General features: G+C 45.1%; 1 protein-coding gene across 1 annotated transcript in view; it reads right to left on the reverse strand.

The window, feature by feature from the left end:
• The window catches only part of LOC104507729 (insulin-like growth factor 1 receptor), a gene marked incomplete at both ends in the record, with an annotated part of 120,101 nt that overhangs the window by 11,135 nt on the left and 96,122 nt on the right, over positions 1 to 12,844 (reverse strand). The window contains 3 exons of the mRNA XM_010149094.1: positions 208 to 352; positions 2,163 to 2,308; positions 4,859 to 5,171. Of these exons, the coding sequence (XP_010147396.1) occupies positions 208 to 352; positions 2,163 to 2,308; positions 4,859 to 5,171 (604 nt within the window). The remainder of the gene's footprint in view (positions 1 to 207; positions 353 to 2,162; positions 2,309 to 4,858; positions 5,172 to 12,844) is intronic.

Genomic DNA, 12,844 nt, shown 5'->3' on the forward strand with positions numbered 1-12,844 from the left:
GGTTGGACTAGATGATCTCTAGAGGTCTCTTCCAACCCCTTCCACTCTGTGAATCTGTGATAATGTGCAATGGTGTTCATGAGGAGAAAAACTGCCTATCAGTGGAAGAGAAGATTCTATAAATGGTATGTGAACGTTTACTAGGAGACTTATTCTCTGAGACTTTCTATTACAGTGAATTTCACATACAAATATCTGAACACTTACCCGTCCACCTGTTCCTCTCCCAGAATGTATCGCAGGTTCTTCAAGAAAGACAGGGAGACTAATGCATGGGAGTGACGAATCTTCACATACCCTGTTACCGTCTCAATCAGCCCCATAAAATTCTCCAGTTCCGAGGCGATGTTATCTACAGTAAGAAAAAGGTAGTTTCATTATTGCAGAATTCATAGCTTTAACCGCTGCTCTGCTTAACACACTATTAGCCCAGTAAAAGGTTGTATTTGTTGCTTTTGAAAACGACAGACACTGGTATTCCTTCCCCCGTGAGAGTTGCCTGTGCGGACAGATGGTTGAAGGGCAGAATAAAGCCACAGAGCAACAGTGGAAAACCAGTCTTGCTTTTCCATACTGGTACGCCTGCTTTTTCCATGGACAGTGCGCTCTGAAGCCAGCACCAAACGTTGAGCCAGCATTCTGGCAAGGATGAAAAGACCCTTGTGTAAATGTACACATCCATGAGACTGGAACTGCTCTTCGGCTACAGAGCAAAGCTCCAGCAGAAAGCTCCACTGGAAAACTGAGAACGAGACTGAGGATGAAGAGGTGGAGGTATGCTGCTGCTCTTCTCTGGGGCATAAAGCATGGCTTTCAGTGACCTAAAAAGCCTTGGCTACTGAACTGAGAACTCTTGATGAAACAGCAAAGAGAAAACCGTAAGGATGTCCTCATGCCATGGAGCACGTTCCACACTACTCACCAAAGGTTTCCTACAACACATTACCGAAACAACCACAGAACAAGCTGTAGTAGTGCTCCTCCCCAGGAACTGTACTGTCCCTGCCCAGGCCTGCTACACCCCATCCTCCACAGGCTTGAGCTTTGCAGTCCTTAGCCCCTGCAACCCCTGACCCGTGCTCATGGCCTGGTGTCACTATCCTGTGAATTACTCTGCAGTTGTGGGGGGAAGTTCTTCAACACTCAGGGTGAGAGAAGCTGCTATGGGGTGTGTTTGGCACCATAAACGAACCAAAGTCCTAACAGATGTCTGGGAAGACCAATTACCCAACACCAATGGTTGGATCTCATACCAAACAAGATGGGAGACAGGAGCTGCTCTTCAGCACTTTAAGGTAACACTTAAAAAAACAAAAACCAACCCCACATTTTCCCCAGGTAACTGAATCTTATCCTCTAAGGAAAGATTGTACCTGTAGTAGTGGGACCAAGAGTGAAATAATCCCCATGCTGCTGTTTCTAAACCCTCAAGTTTCCATTCATCAGGAGGAAGGGAATCAAATACATCTCAATTTTTCAACCTTATTCATGAAACCGAAAGGAACCTTCCATAGGGAGATACATTTCCAATAAAAACTAGCAGTGATTTTTACTCTGCTTTTAAAGAGCTCATCAACTGTCAGCACTTCCCTGGCTGATGAATCACTGCTCTGACAAATTGAATACAGAGCTTGTTCAAGACGTGTGACAAAGGTGGCCAGCTCACTAACGATGACCATCCAGAGGCACAGCACTAGGCTTTATACGAGCCCTCAGCACTCTGGATTCCATGTTTTAGCAAGGCACCACACCCTGCCTTAAAAAGTGAGGATATGCAGCCTTACAGCACCATGCTTTACTTGCAGACAAGTTATTTACCTACCCAGATGCAAGGATTCTTGACTTTTCCACCTTCTCTGCCCTTTATTATTCCTTTGGGACTACTGCTCATCTCCCTGCCTGATCCTGGTTCCCTGTCTTGCCCAAAATGCTCACAGAAACACCAGCTTTCACTGCCTCAGAACTTGGTAGCTGAATAGCTCTGCCATCCGTATGCTGGAGTGGTGCTACCATGGGCCAAATCAAACAGGAGCACTGCTACGGGGCTGGAAAGCAAACAGTCTGCTGAGCTTTTAATGTTCTTATCATTATGCTGACAAACAACAGGAAAATTGTTAAAAGTAGCCTTATCGGAGGTCCATAAAGAGAAGACAATCACTTACTTCCACGGCGGATGTTAATCAGCAGATTTCCCTTGAGAATTGTGCATCCCTGCAACATCTGTGCTGATGTGACAGAGTCAATGGTCTTCGTTTTCCCATCCTCACAAATTTTGGGGCAAGGCCCCTCACAAGGACTGCAGAACATGCTGTTGGGAAAGAAAGGGAGACTGAAATCAAGCACCAACATGCAACTCTGCGTCTGCAGACTGCTTCAAGTTAAATTCTGAATGACATTTCCCACTAAAGCTTAAACAAATGCTTCCGGCTAGGAAGTTACCGTACTTCAGGGATACTTCACACACTCACCCTGCTCTAGTCCAGAGGGGCTGGAGCATCGTACCCCCGTCTTACAGCAACACAAGAATGGACCCATACCCCTCCCCCCAACAGCTTCTGAAGGACTCTGTGGCCCTTCCAAAGTCAATGGCACTTCAGGTAAAACCTACTGCCCTTGGATTTGAGCATTTACTCTAACTTTGTCACATCCAGAAAGACCACCTTCTCATTTATGCAGACATCCTCAGAGTGATGTTGCATGCTAATCCAGACTCAGTCTCCAAAAACAGGCCAGCCAGGAACTGGAGATGGGAAAACACTGTTCAGATTCCTAAGAAGCTGTCTCTGTGCCCCAAACCATGCCCTCTGAAACTCAGCACTAGGGAAATCCATGCTCCCAGCTGTTTTAATTCAGGAAAGACAAATGTGGGAGCATACAGTCATGGGGGATGTGGAGAAAGCGAGCAGTGAATTAGTCACTATTTCTTGCAGCTCAAGAGGTTTGCAAGCAGCAAGTTTAAACAAACACAAGGCTGCATCTTGATGCAAGGCAAAACTAATTCGCAACAGGGACGGGGAGAGACAGGCCAGAAGTCTAAGCAGGTTCCAAACGGCTTACACAGATGGAAAGAGAACAGGTCCACCAGTGACTCCAAAGCATCAAGACAGACACAGCCCTGAACTCCAGAGAAACAGACTGCCAGAAGCTCATGGGAAACCCAAGCGCAGGCTCACTGCTCCTGCTTCTTACACTCTCGAGTGCTCATACGCATTCTTTACAGGCCAAATGCAAGGAACAAGAACTCGGGCCAACCCAGCCTTTGGCTACAGCAGCTTTGTAAAGGCTCCGTGTTATACTGTCTGCGTACTCATCTCAAAACTGAACAGTGTGTGCATGAAACATGCCCTCTGATCACTCCTCCTACTAAATGCTTTGCCAATTCAAGGTCATTTTTATTTCTCTACTTATTCTAGCACTTTCCTTTGTATTTTATTATTACTTAATCCACCTTGTCGCTTTAGAGGGGCAAAATGAAAAAGAAAAAACCAAAACCAGTTCCAAAGACAAAGGCTTCTGATGACAACACCGATGAGCATGGGCTTACTATTTATTCTTTTTAAAAGAAACTGAACCCACTTTTTTTTGAGGCTTAAAGAAACATGTAAATTGATAATAACAGTTTTTCATGCATAAACAATAAAAGAATGACGCTTCCTTTTCTTAGTAGTAAGCTCCTATTTCAAAATCCTGCACTATAACATCCCACAAACCACTAAAAGCTGCAGACATAAGCAAGAGGCATCCAACTAAATGTACAAAGAATGCTGGAAATGCTTTCCATTTGCGACTATTTCTTAACACCACCTCTGGGGAACAAAGCAGCCACTAGCCTTGAGTTACAGCTCCTTTCAATCTTTGCAGCAGAGCACAACGCTGAGATAAGATAGGATGGCCGTGCACTTCAGCGTAAGCGGCTCAAACAGCTGGTACTACAAGCTCAAGCAGATAACAAAAGAAACGTTTCTCAGGTGGGTATCTGGCTTTGAGCAAAGGCAGCGTTAAGTTGCTTACACCCGAGTGTTAGCCCCAGAGTGCCTTACTAGTTGACTGAATGGATGGAGGACACACAAGCACACAGAGACACGCAGCCAGCGCGGGTATCATCCCAAGCACCTTCCCAAAAACCATCTCAGAACAGCCCATGAAGGCACTGTTTCAGCAGAGTAACGAAGCACTACGAATTTTAGCACGCTGACTGTCCTTTACTCAAAGTCTGTGACTCCCAAGGGTCAGCAGGCAACTAAGGCTGTTTGCTTAAACAACTGGCAACGTAAGAAAATCAGAAGCACATATGACTCCAACTGTTAGAATTAAATAAGAGCAGGTGAGTGACATTCTTGCAAGAAATGACCGTGCATAATATTGTCAGCTGCTGCATTATTTTTGTCACTATCTACATGACTGCTCCCTTGTAAAACACCATTCGTTAGGTTCTGGAAACAGTGAAAAAAAGGGAAATAAATACACCAAAAAAAAAAGTGTCTAAAATGCAAGTACACATAAAGCAAATAACACGGGAAGCAAGATAAGTGCTGTGGTCTGTTCTGTGTGATAATGGTCACGGGCCAACCTCCAACCTTGTGTTCCTGGCCTTTCACTTTGTTACTGTCTGCCAAGATCTGGTTCTGCACTGTACTGACCTCCTCGAGTCCTTCACAAGAATCAGTGTCACCCGACCACGCACAAGACCACACACACTGGTGAGTTCCCCTAGGCCAGCCTGTACCAGGACGTCACACTACTCCCCATCCCGTGCTCTTACTTCTACCTAATGTGATTTGCATCACAAGCTGACACAGAACAAAGGTGGAAAAACACAGCTGTGACAACTCCGATGGACTCCCAGAAGCTGCATTACCTTTGGCTCCCATTGCGGATGAATCCAGAGGGGCATTCCGCCATGCACTCATCGTTGTGAATCACGAACCTCTCATATTCACTTGTTTCGGTGGCGGGGACTTTGGAGCAGAACTCTTTTGTCACGCAGCGCCAGCCCTCGAACTTGTAGGTGTTGGGCGGGCAGGTGGGCATGCAGACTCCTTCGTAGTAGTAGTTGCGGCAGGGCCCGCAAGCCGTGTTGTTGTCAGGCGCCGTGCAGCTCCCCAGGCATTCGGGATGGCAGCACTCGTTTTGGTCTGTACAGGCTCGCTTGCCACATGAGCTGGGGCACACTGCAAGAGAGAAAGCAAGGCAGCATGAACAAGGGCTGTCAAATCGAGTGAATGGCATTGAAGGAAAAACCCTGATCCAAGTCTCTGCTTTCATTCCCTGGGCCCTAGAGCATCTCAGCAAAAGAAACAACTCCTGTAAAACTGAAAAACTAAATTCTGCTTTTCTCAGTTTTAGTTGCCTGAAAATATCTTTTTCTCAGATCAAATTTATAATATGAGCCAATTAAGTAAGGAAAACTGCTGAAAGCAAGATCAACATAAGGATAATGGAAACAGGCAAGTACTGGAACCTATTCCATAGCCCTAGTATTATGGTTAATTTTTTTTTTTTTTTTAGTGCTGACTTACTGTCTTTCTAAGCATTTCTTGTCTTTCCTATCTGTACTTCAAGCTAGCCTTTCACTGGCAAGAAAACAAGCTCCCTTTAAACAACTTAATTACACTTGTACAATAAAGCACTGCTATGCTGTAGCACACATGGTTGGGTTGACCCCAGTGTAGCATCCCAATGTTGCTGATGTATGCAAAATGAGGTTTAATAAAGTGCAGATGGTACGCATCAAATACTGTGGAATCACGGAGCTACTATTTTTCCCCTGAAGAGCGTAACAGAATTCTGCCTTATCCCCAGATTCTGGGTTCAGAGAACAAAGTATCTAAAGGGGAGAAAAAAACAAACGGGGTGTAAATTTGCAGAGACGTGCGTTCCCCGCGAACGCATTTCGGCTTGAAAGACACGAACAAAGAGCAGAATCCTCAGCAGACAAGCTCACCACTGCTACATCAAAAGAAGTGGCAGCATTATATTTATGTAACAACGTTTTGATTACAGCGTTGTATGGCCTTTTAGCCACACGAGCTGTGCGCCAGAGGCTCTGTAAACAAACACAGATAGGAAATCTGGTTTGCATTAAGTAACTGTTTTCCACTTTCTAACGTAGCTAAAACACAGCACCAATAATAACAGCATAAAACAAAATTTCAGCCGTACAGCTACAGCGAGCTCCAAGCAAAGCACCACAAGACATTTAAACTGGACCATTTGAGCAAAAAGCATATAACCAGCAAAGAAGTTAATATCCAAAATGAACAGGGAAGCAGCAGAGCTCTGCCTGTAGAAAAAAACCCCAACATTTAGGAAACTCTAACAGTTCCACAAAAGTTCTGTGTTACAATTTATCATTCAGTTTGCAACCAAAGGGTTGTTTCGATGCAGGACTAAACACCCTAAAATCTTGACCCTCTCTTCTCCCCATAAGGAGGTCTAGGTTTCCCAGGGCGTGTTCACAATGCTGTTGAACAGAGCACCACGATCATGAGATGGGACCGAAAGCGTGACAGTGCTATTAAGCAATTATAAACCAATTAAAAATTAAAAAAAAAATTAAGAAAACCTGTTCACAGCTCTGCATCCTCCAATTTTTTATTATAAGAAGCTGTTCGCTGCCAGGTCTAAGGCAGGGTCCACCTTGACAAGGACCTGTAAAACTGCCCTCAGAGAATTTTGCATTTCTTAGTGATAGCTCTGTATTGATGTTGCTGAAATTTTATTCACTTTAAGCCTTAAATACCAACTTTGCAAGCATAAGCACCTGGGTATGAAGCTGAGTTCTCCATATAAAATTAAGGGTAAGAAAGGGTCTGTGGAGGAAATTGCACCTGCGGGTAAGTCCCTGGCAGCCTGAGCAGCATCTCCCCCAGGCCAGCAGGCAGCTGTGAAGGCAGCAGACCTGTCTGCAACACCTGAGAGCGCTGCTCCCTGCCGCTGCAGCCCCCAGCACAAGCAGCTCGCACCAGGGGCAGCCTGGACACACCGAACCGAACGCAGCAGGTCTGCTGCGCGACAAGGAGCTGCTGAGGCTGACCAGGAGTTCATCTGTCTCCCCTGGTTGAAAGGAGGCGTCACTTCACCCCACAAGCCTTCCCCGCACACGCTGCCGCTGTAACCCCACAGCCCTGCTCCGTACCTGCACGCTCATTTCTGCGGTGACAGCGGGCACAGGAGCAGAGGGGGACTGGAGGGGAAGACAACGAAAACAAGGAGGTGGGAGCACGAGGATGGCCGGTGCCTGCCTGGGTACCACAAACAGCACGTGCAGGCCAAATTAAGGACATCTTTGCAGAGCCAGTCACTTGCAAGTCCACCGAGAGCAGGAGTGCAGAGGAAAACACTGCTAAACAAAGCACTGCGTAAAAATGCTGGATTTATTTTCTTGAAAAGGAAGAAACCATGCACACCAAACCCTGACATGAAAATAAGTACGCAGGTGTAGTTTTCTTTTTGCCAGTAACCTGCAGCAGTGTAAAAGGAGTCAAGTCTGCCCAGGCGCCACCTTACTAAGGCATCACAAACTGCCTCCCGCCTTAAGGTTCTCAGTTCTACTTGCACCTGCAACTACTAAGGGATTAAAAAATAAGGAATCAGTGTATCTTGCTAGCAGATGGACTGCTGTTCTGAGTGGGTGCCAGAACCCAGATTTCATGTGGCAGCTACGTTTCCAGTTCAAAGCCCTACTAAGAAAAAAACACACACACACCCCTCCCCCCAAGCCTCCACAAAGTTCATCACTAGCTGTATTGATCAACTACATCTTTTTTTTGTTGTTTTCATCTAGACAATTTGCTAAAAAAAACAAATGCTGCTACATTAAGTATACAGATAAATATAGCAGAAAAAGATGGAGTTTACTGTGTTCTTGGGAAAGACGTTTATATTCCCTTAATGCTTCTGCCATTCATGAACAGTCTGCTATATAAATAGGAATCCCTGCATCTCCTAGTAAATCTGCTGACGCTCGTCTACGGAAATATAAATTGAAGCACAGAAGGATATGCAAGTTCACATAAAAAAGGCAATCAGTGAAACAGGTTTTCAGAACCAGAGTCATATTTTAATCACAACCATTTTAACCAGAAGTCTGGAAAACTTTTTAAAGATAATTTTTTAAAAGCTCAGCAAACCTTGTGTTTCTCTCAGTCCTGTTTTTTGCTTGTTCTTGCTAACGTTGGCATAGTTTTCAGCCTGGAGACAATACGGGTATCCTGTTTCTTTGAAGAGGCAGAACAAGAACTTTTGTGTGTGTGTAGGATATTATGAACAACAAAAAGTCTTATCTGCCTCACATGCCGGTTCCCTCAGATATCCCTGTTCTCTCCAACAACGCTGGCTGGCCTTACAACCCAGCTCCATCTCTCCTCTCTCCTGCCCTCCCCAGCTGTGCTACTTGGGCTGCTAGACTTGTACCAAAATGTTTAAAATGCAGGTTCCAAAATACTTCTGCCCAAAAAAAACCCTGAAATATGCTCCATAACTTGTTGACTTTAGTCCGCAAAAACATTAGACACGCGAATATAAGCCAACAGTGGGCTGACATTCGGGGACAGAATTTATCAGCCAGGTACAACAGTGCCTTGGATCACGAAGGCTGATGATGGTGCATAAAAAACCCCAAACGCCCGAACAAATCTTTGCTGACAAGCACAAGGGCAAAAAATGCTTCATTGTCGTCACGTGGAGCTGCCAAGATAGTGGAAAATTTCAGAGACCTTGGAGGGCAGCCATGGAAGAAGGAAGTCAAAGCAAGACCCAGAGAAGGGCAGACCCTTAAGCAGCTTCATTAAAGAGATGGTGGAAGCCTGACTAGACCCGAGGTTCTGTCTACATTTAGGGAGTGAAAATATGGAGAAACCATCAGATCTTTAGAGGAGGACATGACAGGAGTACCAGTATGTACTGGAGCAAACCCAGCAGCAGTAGATTCTCTGACCATTCACCTTCTCTCTGATTTCTTGAAATGAGAAGTTTTCCTTGTCCACAAAATCCAGGAGATTTTCCAAATGTTATTAAGTTATGATCACTTGCAAAAAAGGGCAAAATATTTCATTTCAAGATGTCCACTTACCGAGCACGTCAGATGCAGACCTGACATGCAGAAAGGAGATCCTGTAAACGCAAAGACCTTACAAACAAGAGAAGCTCCAAGAGAATCTGACTCAGAGACTCATCATTCTCAATTAAAATCCACAGGATGCTAAACCAAAATGGCAAACACAAAGCAAGGTTGGGAAATCCTCAAACTCTCCAAAAAAAGCAAGAAACAAGTCATCTCTCTGTATTTACGGCAGTTGCTCGCTGGAGAGCCTCGTGCTGAGGAGATGGCAGTAAGTTTGCCTGACAACTAATACCTCCCGCTACGCCAAGCGTGCGCAGAGCTAAAGCTCACGGCAAACACTGCACCGACATCACGGCTATTGTACGGTTTGGACAGACAAAGTGTTCTTATCACCTCCAAGACGCCATGACTTCAGCAATGCTGAAACACAAAAATCAGGTGAATAAACAATCGGTCACAGGGAGTGAGACGGAGCCAGAAGAGGAAGACTTCTGGCAAGGCAAAGCGCCGGCCTCTGCCAAGGATGGCACCGAGCCAGTCACATGCGGGCAAGCAAAAGGTTGCCAAGTGTGGGATAAATATTTTTTTAAAGATTCTTTCTCTCCTTGTAAAACGATATACGATCCTTCCTTCTTTATACCGTTTCTGCTTTTTAGAGCATCCTTCACGTAAAATAATGTTTCAAAGGGAAAAGGTAGGGGAAGCCTAGTTTTAAGCAGAAACCAGAGGAGGAAAGGAGCATTTTCTCCTAGCCAACTACCAAAAAAAAATCAGCTGTCTAAATTTATGCACAAAGACATAAAAAATGGTCATTTTGGGAATGCTAATCCCTCTACATGACAGACTTTTTAAAATATTGCATTTTAATGGTCTAAACTTTGGTATGGTCTTTCTCACAGCTGACTTCCAATGCTCAAGCAGCCTATACAAGACCTGATTTCCTTTTCCCAAACACGCTGTGAGAACAGAAGGACTGGAGAGACATTATTCAGAAACTCCAGTTCCAGCGATTCGTGGCCCAGGCTGGAATCAAATATCTACAGTATAAAGGCTGCAGTAAGGAAATACACATATTAAATACATGCAGTAACGTGTTCCGATCACAGAAATACAAGTACAAGTCATCTCCAGAGAACAGAAGAGGCCACACAGACCAGCTGTATAAAGTCTTTATATTGCTACAGAAACAGGCATTAGCAACGTATTAACAACAGTCTATTTGGTCTTTTCTGTTTTCCCCCAGCATGATAAAACTGGTTATCACGTGTTCAGCGAAAATCCTGAAGGAAAAAATACCACTAGGTAAGCCATCAAAGTTTGGCAGATTTTGAAATTAACTGCCAGATCTCAAAGGTTCCATGCAAGCCAGCACTGCCACTGGGCCTTGAGTGATCACCCTGAAGCCTCTAGTACGGACACAGTTGTGCCCATCAGTAAAACATCTGGGTAGGTCTCTACAAACTTAGAACAAGAAGCAAGAAGGCGGCATTAAGTCTACAAGCTGCAAGCTACGTCTGACTCGGGATCGTTTCACTGGTCACATGTTTCCATCCTGGTCATTAACATTTCCATCTGCCAGACCTTTCCAAGGATCTTGAAATTATTCTGAAGTTGATCTATGAATTATTTTCCTCCCACTATAGAAATGCAGCTGAAGTTTAGCTACATCTGGTTGGCTTCCACACAAAGCTTTTTGGTGTCTCGCTTCCTGGTATTTCAGACGCTCTACGCCACATCCCCTAAGTGCAGGAGTAGGTGTGACGAAGCATCCAGAACCTCGAAGCAACTTCAAAGATTTTGCCCAACCTACTATCAGCCCACCAACTGCTCAATCTTTAACCACAGGAAAGGTTGATGAAGAAAATGTACTCCTACATCCCCTTCTTCAGGATTTTATGGTTGAAAAGCAGGACCGGGCCAAATGCCTGTCTAGCCAGTTGTGCAGCAGCTGGATCCCACTGCTCAGCTGGAAGCATCTGTAGATGATTGCAGAGCAAAGAAAGTGGGAGAAAGGAGTGGACGTGGGTTAGGAGAAGAAAGCCCAGCCTGCTCAGCACTTGGACACTCAGGTACCACCGGATGCAGTACGGTCTACGAGAGAGAGGAAGGATTCATCACTCAATGAAACAAACACTTTGCTAGAACATATTGCTGTGGTGAGGCACTCCATGCTTCTAGTTTTACAATTTTTCCAACGTTGAGTATTTTCCCTTCCCCTCAGAACAGTTTAGTACGCAGAGCGTTTCAGACTAACACGTCAGCACAGCCCCAAGGAGCCAGAGGCCCATGGCACGCTTTGTAATCCCTCAAACACAAACACCTCAGCGCAAGGTACCTGTAGCTTCTTCCCAACTGAAAAGAACCCAGCAGCCTCTTGAAAATGATGATGAAAAGAACCCAAAGTATATCTCAGTTGGATACCAGAGTTTGATGACCCACACACACACACCTTTTTTGGCCATTTATCATTCCCTCTTTACCCTAGAAGTTACCTCAAAACAGCTTCCACGCTTCCCAGCTGTGATACATAACAACATGTGTGCTAAACCCATTTTATTTAGAGTGGCTAGAGGACTCAGGGACACTGTTTGGCACTGTAAAACCTCCCATCCCTTCAGGTTTTCTGCAAGTGAAGCAATCAACCCTGCTAAAAGCTCCAGCAGCATTACAGCTACTCACACGGCACCAAAATTAGAGCAAATGGAAACCAGAGTGAAGAAAACAACTACCTTCGACCACAGTCAACAGGAAGCGATAGACAGTACTGCATTTGCTGCTAAGTGCATAACACGAACAACCAGGAAGGTGCAAATAAACACGGCTTATTGACAAACCCAGGCAGCACAAATTGCATTCTCTTTCAAAACAGTTTATGTTGCCCAGCACAACCCAGACTGGCATCACTGCAGCCGGCACTCGAGTGTAAGAGGGGAAAAAACAAGTCCATTTTGTCCCTTCCACACCAGCATGAATTCAGTACATAAACAAACCCAACCAAGGCATATACACAAGCATCTATCAGGCATCCAGGCCAGCTTTACTCTATCTTCAACACTAGGTAAACAAACTGGTTGGGAACGTTTCACCATCAGTGCTGCACTGTTCTGGAAACATTTTGCTCTCCAAAAAGGGAAATTTCCCACTGGAAGATGCAAATCAGCACAGCCATGCCAAGGATCAGCATCCCCACGTCGGGGCCAGCCGCGTGGTATTCTGCTGGCCGGGGTTAAACCGCCGGAGGGTGAGAGCAGGAAAGAGGGTGACCCCGCAGCGGTGAAAGCTGCTCCCCAGATGCTGCGATCACCCACCGCTCACCGTCACAGACTTGTTCTCACTTCTAAAGGGGCAACTGAAGTTCCTGAACTCTTCAGTAACACACGAAGAAAGAAAAGGGCTGCTGCAGAACAGCTCTGCAGCAAATTATTTTTCTCTTCACTCCAGATTTTAAGCATTATTGGGGTTTTGCTTGTTGTTGCTTGAAGCAAGATTTAATCTGCCTGTCTTCCAAATGCTGCAAGTGTAAGGCAATAAGCTTTACAGGATTTAATTAATATACTGCAAGCAAGGAGTGCTGGTCAGTCGTCTCCTGGCAAAAACCCAGCTGGAGGAAGAACACTATTCGCATTCCAGATTTATTCTGAAGGAAGACGATGGTTTGATAACATTATCACACTGGCCTAAATTATGTCGTTCTCTTAATGCTGAAGGATAATGGCAATTTAATCTTGGGCACAAAAAAAGCCACTGGGGTGGGGGGATTCAACTCCTCCTCCGTTTCAG

This window comes from Eurypyga helias, unplaced genomic scaffold (assembly GCF_000690775.1).
Source record: "Eurypyga helias isolate BGI_N326 unplaced genomic scaffold, ASM69077v1 scaffold33223, whole genome shotgun sequence".
Lineage (NCBI taxonomy): Eukaryota > Metazoa > Chordata > Aves > Eurypygiformes > Eurypygidae > Eurypyga > Eurypyga helias.